This window comes from Bubalus kerabau, chromosome 13, assembly GCF_029407905.1.
Source record: "Bubalus kerabau isolate K-KA32 ecotype Philippines breed swamp buffalo chromosome 13, PCC_UOA_SB_1v2, whole genome shotgun sequence".
NCBI lineage: Eukaryota > Metazoa > Chordata > Mammalia > Artiodactyla > Bovidae > Bubalus > Bubalus kerabau.
The window spans coordinates 51,113,689-51,131,010 of NC_073636.1; the positions used below are offsets into that span (position 1 = coordinate 51,113,689).

General features: G+C 37.4%; 1 protein-coding gene across 2 annotated transcripts in view; it reads right to left on the reverse strand.

Moving 5' to 3' along the window:
- Positions 1–263: 263 nt before the first annotated feature.
- The window catches only part of HAO1 (hydroxyacid oxidase 1), an 86,452-nt gene continuing 69,393 nt past the window's right edge, over positions 264–17,322 (reverse strand). The window contains exons 2-4 of one of the 2 annotated variants that reach the window (XR_008701572.1): positions 16,607–16,641; positions 14,219–14,480; positions 264–734 (exon numbers count right to left, since the gene is read on the reverse strand). Coding sequence is in view for 1 of the 2 variants with exons in the window: in XM_055544278.1 (XP_055400253.1) it covers positions 16,571–16,641 (71 nt within the window). In the remaining variant the exon portion in view is untranslated. Of the gene's footprint in view, positions 735–14,218; positions 14,481–16,380; positions 16,642–17,322 lie in introns of those variants that run through there. The other variant, XM_055544278.1, reaches the window with a different exon arrangement.

Here is a 17,322-nt window from a genome sequence, read left to right on the forward strand (position 1 = left end):
AGATACAGTATAAATATGTCAATGTACAATACTGTCTTTTAAACTTTGCTTATCAGTGTGTTTTATTCAAAACCCAATATATGGTCTTTGTCTCTGTAGAAGTGTTCCCTATGTATATGAGTTATCTGGATAATCCTAGGATATGAGGATAATTTTTAAGAAGTATTATTCCAAGAGCCATACTTGGAAGAATCTATTTGGAAATATACTGTATTTCTGAATTTTATATAACAATTGCAGATCAAAATCTCCTATGATCACTGTTCTGTAGGTTTTCAGGTCCAGCTATCTCGGATAAGATGACATACCTAACAGTGGAAATAACTGTCTAAACCACCAGACCATAGAGATGAAAGATAGAAGAGCAGGAACTCAGGTGTTCCAATAAGGACCAAATCCCAGCCTGGCAAGAAATCTGACTGGAACAGATATTCATGGCTGGATTCCCGTCTCCTTCTTCATCCTGGAGTCTAGCCTTCCCAGGGCTAGAATGGGAGCCAGAGGCAAGTGCTCAACTGTATTCTCTCTGGCTCCAGCTCTCACCAGAATAAGATCTGATGAAGAACTGTTGGAGAGAGTTATAGGCAATGACCTTCTGCAGGAAAAACTAGTCAGTAGACAGGAATGATGGATTGTTATACATGCGCAGAGACACTGGGGAAGCCAGATGAGTTAGAGCATGCAGGAAAGATTTCTTCTCCCTCTGATCCTCTTCCAGTACTGTAAATTCTGATCTGGAAGTAGCAGAGGGAAGAATTAGATGTTAATGTCCTCTGTGTGAAACTCTTTTTCAAAGCACATTGCAATGTCAGAAATAATTTCAATTAGAAACTTTTTACTCTTATTCAACAATAGCCTATAAAATTTCATGTACAAATGACTCTATATTTTGATCTTGGGCACAAGCAGCTGAAGATATTTGCTTACTTGATTAGTTTTCTTTGTTTTTAAAGGACTATTTACATATTAAAGACCACTTTCTGAGTTCTAGCCTTGCTTTCTTTCTTTCTTTCTTTCTTTCCTCTTTGTATCCTCTCCAGGAACACTGCATTTTCCCAAACAATACCTCATTTGTTTAAGTACACAGAATTTTGAACAGTACAAGACAATTTGTGATCTGTCAAGGCAGACCACAAGTATAAGTCATACTGTTTCATCAAAGTGGTCCATGTAATTTATAATCCAAATTGGGAGAGTTTGGAAGTAACTGGAGCATGAACACTGGAAGAATGAGTATTACGCTGGGAGAATGAATATAAAACTGGGACTGTTGTGGACAAAGAGGAGCATATAATCACCCTACACATGAAGTCCTCTGGTTGATTCTCTACTTTTATCTTCAGTTTCCACTTGTGTTCTCTGGATAATAATTTGCTTTCCCATTAAGTGATTTAATGCCACTTTATTTGGCTGTTATACCAAATTATCATCAATACACATTACTCAAGCTATATTCTCATAAAGTTGCTTTGGGTGATGTCATCTCCCTTCTGTCTTTCCATTGAGGATTTTGAAGGTTTCAAAAACATATCCCATAAATTGTGCACTCTGCCTATATATAGGGCCAGTGCTATCTCAAGAAAAATAAGATTAGATTGCTTATTTCCCTTGCTTCTGAAAGATTACTTGGTGGATACCAGATAGCCAGCTGTTGGTTCTCTCTATATACTGAAGTACACTCAGCTCCCTAATCACAGAAAAAAGGTAATTCATCCACAAAGGGGCATCAGACTATTTCCATGGGTTCAGTGTCCACAGAGGTTAAACAGCACCTTGGAGGAAGAGCAGCTTCAACACATTGGTTTTGGCCTAATGACTTTGTCATGCCTGCTGATTCCCAGCTCCTCTATGTGAATTGTTCTTACTTCTGGGTGATCGTTTTTTTTAAAATATTTATTTATTTCTTTGGCTATGTTGGCCCAGAGGTTAAAGCGTCTGCCTGCAATGCAGGAGACCTGGGTTCTATCCCTGGGTCGGAAAGACCCCCTGGAGAAGGAAATGGCAACCCACTCCAGTATTCTTGCCTGGAGAATCCCATGGACCGAGAAGCCTGGTGGGCTACAGTCCACAGGGTCGCAAAGAGTCGGACACGACTGAGCGACTTCACTTTCACTTGGCTATGTTGGTCTTAGTTGCAGCATGTGGGATCTTTCATTGCAGAGCATGGACTTCTCTCTAGTTGTGGCACATGGGCTCAAGAGCACTGGCCCGGTAGCTGTGGCACATGGCATCAGGAGCCCTGGCTCAGTAGCTGTGGTACATGGACTCTCTACTCTTGAGTGATCTTGATGAGCCACCTTAGCTCTCATGTTTTGCAATCTTCCTTTAGAATTGCAATGTGGAAAATTGCACCACTTCAATACTCATAATTTTTTGACATAATAAATACCTGAATTCTACAGATGCTATTTAAACTGATGAGTATTCTGAGAAGAATTTTCACTAAACAAATTTTTTTTAATTTCTTGCCATTAAAATTTGATTTATTTTGTTATTCAAACTTTGTCAATTATCTCCATCTCTGCCACTAATAGTTGACTGGACCTTGGTAAGTTATAATCCTTCTGGTCAGTTTCCTAGAGATCAAAGGGTTGAATTTTCAGTATTTCTCACATTGCAGTCCATAGAATTTTATATCCATATTATATTAATCACTTTAATTATAATCCATATTATATTAATTAGGCTTTCCTGGTGGCTCAGACAGTAAGAATCCACTTTGCAATGCAAGAGACCCAGGTTTCATTCCTTGGTCAGAAAGATCCCCTGGAGAAGGGAATGATTACCTACTCCAGTATTCTTGCCTGGAGAATTCCACAGACAGAGGAGCCTGGTCGGCTACAGTCCATGGGGTCACAAAGAGTTGGACACGACTGAACACCTAACACCATATTAATTGCATACATACATGAAGCATTTATGAAAAATACCTGATTAACAAAGGTAAATAGATTTCTTTAATATAAGACTTGAGATACATTAATAAGCAGATATGTCTAATCAAGCCACAAGACAATTTTAGATTACCATGATTAATTTATGCACTTTAAAAATAAAGCAATCAAGAAGTTAAATTTGCAAGAATGAATACACTAGCCTTGAAATAACGTTAAACTTCCATCAAACATTCTGTGGTCTGAAACTGACAGGATGTTTCTGGATTACTGGTGCATGGTCAAGCAAAGAAAGACTACTCACAGTGGGATTAAAGGCATTTCCATAACCAGTTTCAAATTTCCCAGTTGCCAAGTGATGCCATACCCTTTAGGTGTTACAATATTAAGGTCAAATAACCCATATCATTCCTAAGTTTCTTTTTTAGTGAGAATATCACCAGAAAAAAATTTAATTTATAAGGAGACCAACAAAGTTAGCACACATCCAAACACATCCAAAAACATAGAGTGCCAAATGAAAGTTGGATATCAGCTAAACAACAAAATTGTTTTAGCATAAGTATATTTCAAATGTTGTATGGGATATACTTATACTAAAATTTTTTTGTTGTTGTTTCTACAGAGGACACCTCTTGTTTGATAATCAACCAAATTTCCTTACTCTGGAAATAGCAGTGTCCTTTCCTGGCCCTTAGGATTCACAGTAGTCCCATATTCATATTATACCTCTTCTCCCTTACCATGTTTAATGGATCAAGGGGTTTATAAGTTAGCATTCTGGTCTCTAGCAATCTCAGACTGAAGCTGGAATATAATTCTTGGTGGCAGAGCCAGGTGATGGGAATCCAGGGAGGCTTGTAGCCAAGTGACCTACCGAGTTGAAGTTGCCATCTGCAGTGAGAAAGCAATAAAGCCAACATTCTGGGAGAACCAAAGGGGGTGAATAAAGCAAAACACGTCCTTGGTACTTTTAAAACCCTGGAACCAAGTTTCATAAGCCCCAACTGCATTTATGTTCTTCCTGAGGTTTGGCAGTTCAACACTTCCTATGATTTAATGAGACACTAAAAACCTCTCTGACTGCTTGAGCTAATTCAACTTGTGTTTGTTCTTTCCAATAAAACATCATGAGTTATAAAATTTCAATGATACATTGTTTAAGGTGCTTAAGCAAAAATTAATTATCTCAGAAAGACTAAAGAAATATTAATTGCTCACCATTTTTAGGGACAAACTTGCATAATGGATATGTGCCATACCCACATTACCCAACTGTGTGGCCAAGACCCATTATTCAGGGAGTAGACCATAGGGCTTGCCCATAGAATATATGTGAGTAGCATTTGGCCACATGATCTGACATATTCCAAGCAACTCTAAAATTCTATGACTTTGTAACATTTCAACAATTTCTCAGTCTCCCTTGGTGGTTATATTTGCTACAAAAATATAATCAAAGAAACAATGCTGTGTACAATAGCCAAGACATGGGAGCAACCTAAATGTCCATCATCAGATGAATGGATAAAGAAGATGTGGTACATAACACCAAGGAATATTACTCAGCGATTCAGTTCAGTTCAGTGCAGTGCAGTCACTCAGTTGTGTCCAACTCTTTGTGACCCCATGAACCTCAGCACGCTAGGCCTCCTTGTCCATCACCAACTCCCGGAGTTCACCCAAACTCATGTCCATCGAGTCAGTGATGCCATCCAGCCATCTCATCCTCTGTCGTCCTCTTCTCCTCCTGCCCCCAATCCCTCCCAGCATCAGGGTCCTTTCCAATGAGTCAACTCTTCGCATGAGGTGGCCAAAGTACTGGAGTTTCAACTTTAGCAACAGTCCTTCCAAAGAACACCTGGGACTGATCTCATTTAGGATGGACTGGTTGGATCTCCTTGCAGTCCAAGGGACTCTCAAGAGTCTTCTCCAACACCACAGTTCAAAAGCATCAATTCTTCGGTGCTCAGCTTTCTTCACAGTCCAACTCTCACATCCATACATGACCACTGGAAAAACTGTAGCCTTAACTAGACGGACCTTTGTTGGCAAAGTAATGTCTTTGCTTTTCAATATGCTAAATATTATTAATGTATTATAATTTTTTCTACTATACCTCTTCTGAAATTGTTTAATTATACCTCTTCCAAAATTGTTTAATATTAGTTTTCATTGAAAAGGGTTTAGTACTTACTATAATCCTCATAGTTTCTCTGTTCCCTGGTTCTTCATTTTGATTTACCTCTTCTTCATTCCCTGGATTTCATTGGTAACTAATATTTTAAAAAATAACAGTATTCTTTGAGCTTGTGCATATTTAAAAATTGGCCTGATGCTTTTATATTTGAATAGTAGCTGAGATGGTTATAATATTTTGGGGTCACACTTGCCTCTGGTGGACTTGCCTCTGGTGCATTGCCATCTGGCATCTGATGAAACCCAGACTGGTCTGCTTTCCTCCCTTTGCTGTTAACTTAGCACCACCCACCGAAAAACCAAACCAAAAACCTGATGCCTGAAAAACCATATCTTTATCTTTGAATTTCAATATCTTCAGCTGAGGCAATGCTAAATGTCACATGACACAGTTTAAAAATAGAACTATGCTTAGTACATTGTTTTAATTTTAGTTTTAATATGAAAAAAGCCCAACATAACTAGCATATGTCTCATATGAATTAATATATTATTAATATTGCCCTCTATTTTTCTACATTAGCCTTACTAACAATGTTACAGCAATAGTAAAATCAGTGGTTATCATAAATTTGGGGACATTTATTTTGTTAAAACAAACATTTTAAGATTCTTATTATCCAGGGACATCCCTGGCAGTCCAGTGGTCAAGACTCAACCCTTCTACTTTGGGGAGCAAGGGTTCGATTCCTAGTCAGGGAACTAAGATCCCACACACTGTGTAGTGTGGCCCTAAAAAAAAAAAAAGAAAGAAAGAAAAGAAAGATTCTTATTATCTGGACTAGTACTGCCCCATAAATGTTTTGTGATGATGGAAGCATTGTATATATGTGCTGTCTGATATAGTAGCCATTATCTACATATGGCTTTTGGGTACTTGAAATGTGCCCAGCATTGAATGCTTCACTTTAATTCTAATTATTCTAAATTTAAGTAGTAACATGTGGCCAGTTGGTATAGTCCTGGGTAGTCCAGATGTAGATATGCAAAACAATCTTGGGCAGAGAAGAAACTTCATTTAATAGACTCAAGAGCAGCTTTGCTACATGGTTACCCTGGGCAAGTCACATAAAGTCTTTCAACATAACTTTCTAATTTAAAAAATTATATGTCATAACAGCTCTTACAATAAAAATAATAATGTTTACAATTATTTGAAAGAAAAATGCTATATTGGTCTAAAACAGTATTGTTTTGTTTATTTTTCTTGTTAATCTTTTATTTATGGTTTACTAGGAAGATTCCAGAAATTTTGTCTAAAGTCTTGATTTTGTGACTCAGACTAGCCATGGAATAAATACTTCATCTTGAGAAAATAATCTTGAACATTAATTTTCATTCTTTAGGTGAAATAGTCATATTACTTATCAATACTATGTACTAAAGAATAGTGACCCCCTTTTAAACTAGGAAATGATGTGTGTAAGCTATTATATAAATAATTATAATAAAAATATATGGCATGTAGAGTATGTAGTGTAATGGCTGACATCCTGGAACTCTGAAAAGAGTGAGCAAAGTATGTTAGAGTAAAATATGTCCTTTTGAGTAGACAAAATCCTGTATTCTCAATCGCCAACTGGCACCAACAAAGAACTTTCTCTAAGGAACTTTGGTATCTCTTTGATCCAGGAGCAGATTTCTTTACCGTATAACATGGAACATTGCCCAAGTCAAGAACACACTTTCGGCTCAGATTTTCCTTTATTGTTGATACCATGTTATCTGGTTTTAATATTAATGAACAAATGTCTCAGATTTTTAAAGTTTCTGGATAATAGAAGACAATAGTTTTGTCTTAGTCAAGAATATACTTTTGGTTTGAATATTTTAGTTGTTATAACCATCCTATCAAGTTGAAATATGAATGAGCAATACCACTCCAACTTTGGGGGAGAACTTATGAATAACAGTAATTTAATAAAATTTGTACTGTGACATGAACATTTCATCTTAAGTAGCGCTTTTAAAAAGCGCACTAAAAAAGTAGTTAGGAAGAAACTCTTTTAAACAATTCTTCAATAAATCTAACTAAATAAAGTTAAAATTCACTGTTTCCAGTACTACCAATCATATAGCTCCAAAAAAGATGCAACAATGCAACAAACTAACAAAAATATCTGAAGATTCAGACACAAACTGTTAATCTACCAAAAATTAATTTATGCAACTATTAAATATTCATGATTGTGGGTCGGGCAGTATGTATGAAAGCTAGAATCCATAAATTTGAAAATGCAGTCATTGGATCAACTGGTGGTTTTGTCAACACAACTGCATAAACAATTTGCCCACTTTCTACTAAATTGACCGCATGCTTTGTTGTCACATAAACCCAATCTAAATGAGATCTACAGATTTCCCCCCAAACCTTATTTTAGCTAAACGTTTCTTGGCTAATCTTATTCCAGGTCTGTTAACAATTTTTCCAGAATGATTTGATTGGCTTTCAACTGTTTTGCCATTTCTTGTCCATCCTTTATTGGGCAGGTAAATGATGGAGAAAATGATGCAAGGGCAAGCAAATAAACACAGAAAGAAAGGTCTTTGGAAAGCAAGACACTCCCCACAGTTGTTGGCCCTTTCTTAGGAAGGGAGCACTTAAGAGGTCATGGGAAGTTAATATTCAAACTGCCTCTGCATCTGAGATGCCTCCTTCCAGGAGTTCAAGAATGAGAACTTCTCCTGCTACTTAATATTGTCTCTGTTAACATTTGTACTGCCAAAGTTCTTCAAAGGCTTCAGGCAAGTAAAAAGCAGCAACATGTATTTTTTTAAGTTAATTTGAAACCATACATGAATTAAAATTTTTCAGTCTAATAATTGTTAGAAAAATTTCCATTTTTGTTGCTTATCCTAAACTTCCTAATGATGAAGGTTCACATGGTCCTCCATTTTTTTTTTTAACTTTGCTCAATAGCAGGAAATAAGGATGATAGCACTAGAATAACAAAAACACATTGTGCAAGAATCTATCTTTTAGTATCCATTTCAGTTTATTTCAGGGACTGCTGATCTTTTGGAGTTTTTGACACTCATTCAGAAATGAAACATAAATTAGGTATTCTAAGTATTCCAATTCAGTTAAGAGCCAAGATGATTTCCTAGTCTAGATTCATTTATAGTTTTGCTTCCATCAAACTAAGGGATAAGAATGAAACTGAAAAATATCATACCTTGTTAGAGCATTGTTGGAAATATCCAAGAATTCTTGGAAAATGCTCATAATCAGATGATAATATCTACCCTATTGAACCAGCTCAGTGATGAATAATTGTGTTTGTCACCAGCTGTCATTTAATAACATATCAGTTAAACTATTATACTTGTCCTTAATTTTTTTTTACATGTTTCACAGGAGAGTGTGAAGGAGTAGGGGGATGGAATTTTTGTGGAGATAGCTTCTAATTTCACAAAGAATGCCTCAATTCTGTTAGATATTTCTCTGTACATTGAGGTCATGCCAAGATGAATTTTAGAATAAGATCTGCCATCCAGATCTTCAGGCTCTGGACTGAGACATCTTTCTGTTATGGCACACTGCTTCCTGCACTGCTTTTTGGTACTTTGAATATCTCAGAAAGTGCAGAGTTCTATTATCACCAACTGTAATACTTATTAGTCCTTTAGTATGTTAAAAGACATGTAGTGTCAAGAACAACAGAAAGTCATCCTCAACAGTGTTCTGTCTACTCACGGAGCATTGCTTCCAGCCCTGGCCAGACTGAGTATACTCACAGGAGAGCGCACAACATGGTGAAGTGAAGTGAAGTCGCTCAGTCATGTCCGACTCCTCACGACCCCACTGACTGCAGCCTCCCAGGCTCCTCCGTCCATGGGATTTTCCAGGCAAGAGTACTGGGGTGGATTGCCATTTCCTCCTCCAGGGGATCTTCCCCACTCAGGGATTGAACCCCGGTCTCCCTCTAAGCCAGCAGGGAAGATGCCTGGAAATCCAGTCATGCTTCTAGAATGTACCACCATCTTAAAGCTGACATGTGATGACTTTTACTTTCCTACTTTTGCTGTTCAGTAAATATATGGATAAATTTATGCTATGTTGTCCTAGGAGTGAAACAAATACCACTAAGGAAAAATTATAAGGATAGAGAGCTAGAAGCTGGATTGTCATATCCACGAAGGCAGAGAATTTGTCTCGCTTTTTGCTATATTACTAGCACCTTCCATGAAAAATTGTAGTGATTCAATAAATATTTGTTAAATTAATCAACAACAATTTGTAAGGGATATTATAGAAATTTTTAAAGAATCAACTCTAACATTCTATGTATGGCATCAAAATACAGTGAATACTTAAAGCATTCCATTAAGAAAATTTAAAATCACAGTATTTGATGTAAAATTCTAAGAACATGAATTTACACATGAGCATTTTATGATCAAAAATTTTTGTTTTGAAACTGTGTTTTATTTGCAAAACAGAAATGAAAAGGGAGATATTATTAAAATATTAAGAAGTGTAATTTTCTTGAGGGTGGGTTTTGTCATTTAAAAATTTCTTTTTTGTGAGTTACAAAGTTTATTTTAATATAATCGATTAAAGAAACTATGAAATAGGCCTTGATTATAAGTATTTTTAAATTTTTATTTTATATTGGAGTATAGTTGATTAGGGGCTTCTCCGGTGGCTCAGTGGTAAAGAATCTGCCTGTCAATACAGGAGATGCAAGAGATGCAAGTTCCATCCTTGGGTTGGGAAGATCCTTGGGAGTAGGAAATGAAAACCCACTCCAGTATTCTTGCCTGGAAAATTCCATGGACAAGGGAAACTGGCAAGCTGCAGTCCATGAGGTCACAAAGAGTTGGACATTACTGAGCATACCCGCGTGCATGCATGATAGTGGATTAACAATGCTGTGCTGGTTTCAGGTGTACAGCAAAGTGATTCAATTATACATAAACATGTATCCTGTTTTTAAATTCTTTCCCCATTTAGGTTATTATAGAATGTTGAGCAGAGTTCCCCATGCTTTACAGTAAGCCTTTACTGGTTATCTATTTTGAATATAGCAGCATTTACATGTCAGTCCCAAACTCTCAGTCCATCCTTTCCCTCCACCCTTCCTCCTTGTTACAGTAAGTTTGTTCTTTAAGTCTGTGAATGTGTTTCTGTTTTGTAAATAAGTTACTTTGTATCATTTTTTATAGTTCTGCATATTTTGATATTATGACATTTGTCTTCATCTCACTTACTTTGGTTAGTATGATAATCTCCAGGTCCCTCCATATTGCTGCAAATGATGTTATTTCATTCTTTTTAATGGCTGAGTAGCTATGGTTTTTCCAATGGTCATGTATGGATGTGAAAGTTGGACTGTGAAGAAAGCTGAGCGCTGAAGAATTGAATGCTTTTGAACTGTGGTGTTGGAGAAGACTCTTGAGAGTCCCTTGGACTGCAAGGAGATCCACAGTCCATCCTGAAGGAGATCAGCCCTGGGATTTCTTTGGAAGGAATGATGCTAAAGCTGAAACTCCAGTACTTTGGCCACCTCATGCAAAGAGTTGACTCATTGGAAAAGACCCTGATGCTGGGAGGGATTGGGGGCAGGAGGAGAAGGGGACGACAGAGGATGAGATAGCTGGATGGCATCACTGACTCAATGGACGTGAGTCTGAGTGAACTCCGGGAGCTGGTGATAGACAGGGAAGCCTGGCGTGCTGCAATTCATGGGGTCGCAAAGAGTCAGACACAGCTGAGCAACTGAACTGAACTGAACTGAATAATATTTAGAGAGAAGGGGAGAAAAATCAAAAAGAAAGTAGATGTAAGAGGCTAATTTCTTCATTTTCTATAGTGATTAGTTAATTGATACCATATAAAATGTATATGCCAGAAATAACAATTCACTCAAACTTCTTAAGTTTTAAATAATTTTCAAAATGTCATAAGCAGGTACTTAAATGCTATATTTCTTTTTGGAAGAACTATTTACCTTAATTTTAAGAATTCCTGCAATTTCACTTTCCCTCCTACTAAATTCAAGTAAAATTGAATATTTTACTTAAATGTAGCATTTACTGTGTAGTTCTATTTTAGCAAAGCCATTTTTATCTATGTATCCAGATGCTATTTATTATATGTATATAGCAGTGTCTGAAAGTGTATTCACCTAATATAAATAACAATTATATTTATGTGATAAAATATGTGGTTTTTATTTTACTTTGTTGAATTGTTTGAAATTCTTAACCATTTTTCACAAAAAGTCAAATTTTAAAGTAAATAATATAAAAAATAATTATTATAAATAAGACTTTGATGTTCAATTTATAATTCGCAATACATTCTCACATATATCACCATGCTATGTCTTCATTTCACAGCTGAGATTCTGAGCGTCCTAGGGTTAAATAATGTTTCACATGGCTAGTTACTCAGATCTTCAGGACTCTAGTCCAGTACTTTGGGGTGGGTTGGCTTTGACCTTCAACTAGTGACGTTAGTAATAAAACTCTAATACATAATGTGAAGCATATTACTATAAACTACTCCATCAATAAGAAGATCCCCATACTGTTAAACTTAGGATTTTGACTATAATGAAAAATGAATCAACTTGTAAGGCAGATGATCTAACCAGAGAACACAAGTAGAAAACTGAGCCAGAATCTTTTCCCCAATGAGGCTGAACAAATGAACAAATAAATATATTGCACACTTGAATTTTACCCACTGTATTGGCATTATTCAGGGTAACACAGTTTTTGGTTTTCAGAAGATCCTGGAAAATTTTCAGTTAAACCTATGGGCATTATCTGAAATGATATTCAGAAAAATATCAATAGAAATAGAAACAAATAACTGGCTAAAAATAAACTCTCCCAAAAAATTCTTAGGGAAGAAACAAGATACCGACTACTCCAGTAAGCATTGGATAAGGACAGGAAATTGCATCTTTTTAAATAGATAAGATTTCCCATCACATAAACATAAAATAATACCCTCTATCATTTATGTTAACATTTGTATCACCTAAAATAAACTCTCATCCTGATGTTCTTCTATAATTGGCATGTGACAAAGCACACATTGAAGCAAATAAGAGTTCAGAAAGCATTCTTTATCTTTATGTTATAAGACGCCTTCAGATTTTCCTAAACAGACAAACTTTATTTTGTTGCTATGCAACAGATGTGCAATACAGTCCTTTGGACAATAAATAAATTATGAATTTTACAATGAAAGCTCTTTTCTCCCTGTTTGAAAACAAGCCACCACTTCCTTTCATGCTATACTAATCCACCACAGCTCTCTAAAGCTGTTTCACAAACGCTAATGTTTTGGCAAGATAAACAAATGAATGAATTGCACAGCAATGACACAGATGCAGCTTGCAGACAGCACGCTAAGAAGCATCAGTACTACTTGATTCATTCTTACAGGTCTGGGATCCTGGGCTCCCCAAGCGTGGTAGAGAGAAGGAAGTTTATTTCACACCCACATTCTTCTAAATAGCAGAATATAAGTGAGTTTAACAAAAAAAGATTCCGATGAGCTCTGTTAGCAGGCACCCATCACTGCTACATGTATCAAGCGTGTTCTGTGTGAGGACATGAGAGTGATTTTAGCCATGAGGGGAACATCTGTGAGGCCAAGAAGTCACAGGTGTTGCGAACCCATGACTCATGCACCAGACTGGCAACACCATGTTTAACATGACCTGCTCCATGTTTAAACTGTTAAATATTTGCCAACTCTTAAAAATCTTCACATAATAATATGGATGTCTAGCTTTCCTTGAAAAATAAGAAAATAACACGGAACTTACATTTTCACTTAATTAGATGGGAATCAGCTTCCAGCAGAAAAAACTGCAAACAACCCAGTGAATCAATAAACTGTGGTACATTCATGCATTGGGTTACTATAGAGCAATAAACAGAAAGGATTACTGATATACTTAACAACATGAATGGACTTTATGTACAAAACCAGAAACAGTAGTACATATTATTTGATCCCAGTTACATGAAGTTCAAGAACAGCTAGAACTAACCAATGGTGATGGAAGTAGTGTAAGTTTACTTTTGGTAGATGGAGTGGTTTGGGGACAATGGAAAACTTCCAAATCTTGATCTGGGTGGTGGTGGTCGCATGGGTGTGTGTGTAAAATGTGTCCACCTATGACAAACTTAGGCACTTAACACACATCACTACAAGTACTTTGTGCCCCCATGGTGATGGACAGGGAGGCCTGGCGTGCTGCAATTCATGGGGTCGCAAAGAGTCAGACACGACGGAGCAACTGATCTGATCTGATCTCTGATGAAATAAATTTTAACAAGAATAATCAATTGGCTGAAGAAAAGGTGGCATTTTTAGATGGGTTGTCATCCGCCCATACCCAACAGTTGAGTCATTACATGATCTGCTTGGCAAATTGTACTTGATGCTTCTTGCTCTAGACAACGCCAGTGATGCCTTGAAGAGCAGTATCTGCCTCACCTAGGAGCATGTTAGAAATACAGAACCTACCCCAGACCTCCAGAATCAGAATCTATAGACATGATCCCAGCAATCTGTTTTAACAAGCCCACCTGGCATGCTACAGTTCATGGGGTCGCAAAGAATCAGACATGACTGAGTGACTAACACACACACACACGCACACCAGGTGATTATAATACACTCTCCAGCTTGAGAAGCACTTCTCTAGGGTACCATATACATTAAACACACAAGAAAAGCAGATTGGCCTATATTAAACTATTAATTCCCTATTATCCCTTCTCTCAACATATTTTAAGAAACTCAGGAACAGAAAGATCAATTGTCTTCCTTAAAGAACTTCTTTCAAGCTCAAGTGAGAAAATCCCCAGAAGTGGATATGCAACAAACACCCGCTCTTCCTGTGTCAGACATCACACACCTTTGGTTTTAGCACTGTTAAAACAGGATTGGAGACACTCAAGACAATGTAAAAACAACTTTGTATCTTTCTGATTATGGAAACAACACATATCATAAAACATTCAGTCCTATCACAACTCTGAAGAAAATAATGGGGATCTATGTTCAAGGAGGTAGCGTGGCTCTGGGGGTCATAAAAGTGTCTAGAAATTCACAAATTAAGACCATTCATCCCCATTCTCATAAGACTTACTTAAAGCACCACATGTGGGTCTTCATTTGCTGAGATAGTTATCAGGTTTTTAGCAACCTGCTGTATCAAGCCTACTATGATGTAGGTTTCCCAGGTGAGTCAGTAGCAAAGAGTCCACCTGCAATGCAGGAGATGTGAGTTCAATCCCTGGGTCAGGAAGATGGCAACCCACTCCAGTATTCTTGCATGGAAATCCCATGGACAGAGGAATTTTGTGGGCTACAGTCTGCATGGTCACAAAGAGTCGGACATGACCTGGCAACTAAATAACAACAACAACAAACCATGATGAAGCCAAAGTGGACATTCTTTGCCAACAGCAAAGACACTTTCAAATCAGTTGGTGGGATCAAAGAGGTGCTTATTATAGATCTATCAGTTTATTAACACTAACTGGAAACACAAAACAGTTATGTGATGTGACAGTCAAATTTTTTATTGGTATCTGGAGAACAACTTAAGGCATAATTTTCATCACATTACATGACTCATTTTTACCTTGTATTATTTATTTATTTGGTTGCATCATGTGGCATGGGGGAATCTTAGCTCCGTGACCGGAGTTTAACCTGGGCCTCCAGCAGTGGAAGCACAGAGTTGTAACCACTGGGCCACCAAGGAAGTCCCTAAATGATTCTTTTTTATCAGACCCAGATATAATTTCAAAAAGAAAGGCCTATGTTTGTGTCCCTCAGAGTATTTACGAATACTCTAGCATTTAAAGGGAAAGAGAGTAGGAAGGAAGAAGAGAGAAAGACAGAATGACAGAGAGAGGGAGAAAGAAAGAGACAAAGAGATCTGAGAATAATAAAACATTATAATAAAACAACAAAATATAGCATCACCATCATATATTAAGGTAGTGATTCTCTCTCAGTTGTTCCATTCAATACTTCACAGTAAATGAATAACCAGGGAGATGGTGAAAAGAAATTTCAAACTCTCTTTGGTTACCAACTTTACCTACAATCTGTCAAAAATCTGGCTAGGGAATAAATGTGAAGCTCATATGACCAGGGCTTCATGGACAGGCAGCCAGTGCAGTCACACAGGACTCCATGCTCCAAAGGGGCCTCATGTTTGAGTTTAATGTTCTTACTGACTTAAAATTCTTAATAATCTTATCTTCGAGTTTGTGTAAAGGATCAGGGGATCATGGAACATGTGCTGCAGCCTGGGAGCCTAGAATGATACATTGTCCCTCCTCCAACCCATCCACCCCCTGCTACCTCCCCAAGTCCCTTGAGTGAGTGAGTCCTTGGCTGCTGGCTCATCCAGCCCCAATGAAAGCATCACCATCAGCCCCCTTCATGGCCCTGGGCACAGAGGAGTCAGGATAGATCACAGGGCAGTGTTCAGGCACCCATGAGGATTCCCCTGCCCAAGGAAACATGACATTAAATAGAAAGAAAAGATTCCATGACAGGTTCAGAGAAAAATCCTGGAAGAAAGTCTTTGTCCTGCTTTTCTGAACAGGAGGCCCACATCTTCACTTGGCATGGCCTTCATAAATCATGAAGCTGGCCTTACATGTGACTGTGAGTGGGGAAGAAGCAAACTAAAGAAGGAGGATGAGGTGTAAGAGAATGAACGAGTATGCACAGGAGGAACAGAGAGGTATTTGGGTTCTGAGATTAAAACAGTTGAATTCCATACTGTTACACACGGGCCAGATAGCTTCTTTTCAGAAAATGCTTTATTTCTCTCTGATTAAGAAGCAGTCTATATCATAAAATACTCAGATATATTCAGATACTGAAGATGTGAATGAAAATCTACATTGAAAGGAGTCACATAGCCCAGAGTGTTAAAAACTATCTAGAAAATCACTTTTATCCCAGTTCTATCAAGTGCTATCTCCATAGGGTTGTAAATCCAAATCTCCTGTTTCTCCAGGCACATCCAGCCTTCTAAAGTTGCCCTTAGACTTTAAGAACACAGTTTTAGGGATATCCAAATATAGTGAAGGTTTATAAACAGGGAGATCATTATCTTTTAACCTCGGCACTAGCTACCTCCAATTTTACCCAGGAATATCTTTTGTTTGTAGCACGTGAGGCTGCCAGGGGATGACGTTGTCTAAAACCATTTTCAATGTTTTCTTTTTAACAGTTAATATATTTCCAGGATGCAAGTCCATTTCTTTCTAAAAGGTTCCTAGGACACTCATTGAAAAGTCAAAAGCAATGAACTTAAAATAGCAAGGGATTGCTATTTTGCTGGAGAAGAATGACACCCTTTGTATCGAAGTGGGGAATTACAGGCTGTGGTCACTCTCTGCACAGTGTCTCTTTGTCAAGTAACACATGCCAAAAAAAAAAAAAAATACAGATGGGAAAATATTGTGCACTGTCAGATCTTGGAAACAGCCAAAGGATTTTTCCTCACCAATGTCTTGTCGATGACTTTCACATTCTGGCACCCTGAAAAAATAATGCATACATTTAATATGAAATGAATGCAATAATAATCAGGCAGGTAATCGTTTTCCCAAGGAATGTAAAACTTGACAAATGTAAGGTTTATGATTCAAGGTAAGCTTGCCAAATCTTATGTGGCATGAGACCATTTTTATTACCTAAACAGTCCTTAACACAAAATGACTGGCACATATTTTTATTAACACAAAGAGTATATTCTTTTCTGCCACATTTAATACAGAGTCAGTGGCTAAAAGTTCTCTTTTAGGATATGTCTGTAGCAAATTAAAAGGCAGAGTGAGGATTCAAAGAATGGCATTCTTCTCACGGATGCTGTGTCTACCCAGCCTCAGCTCAGAAGTGCATAGACCACTGAGCTCTGGAATTCTATCTGTGGGGATGGTCTGGGTGATACAGATCACAGAAAAGGAAGCCCTTGCTACCTTCAAAAGGAGGGGAGGGGATGATTGACTCAAAATGATTCAATGCATCTAGAGGTCCATTCTGAGTCAAATTCAAAACAGTCACTAGGAATAATGATTATTTATTTGTTCATTCATTCAGCAAATATTTATTATTTACATGCTATGCTCTAATCCAGACACTAGAGATACTGCAGTGAAGACAACAAAGATCCCTGCCTTGTGGTTCTTAACATTCCAGAGAGGAAACAGACAATGCACA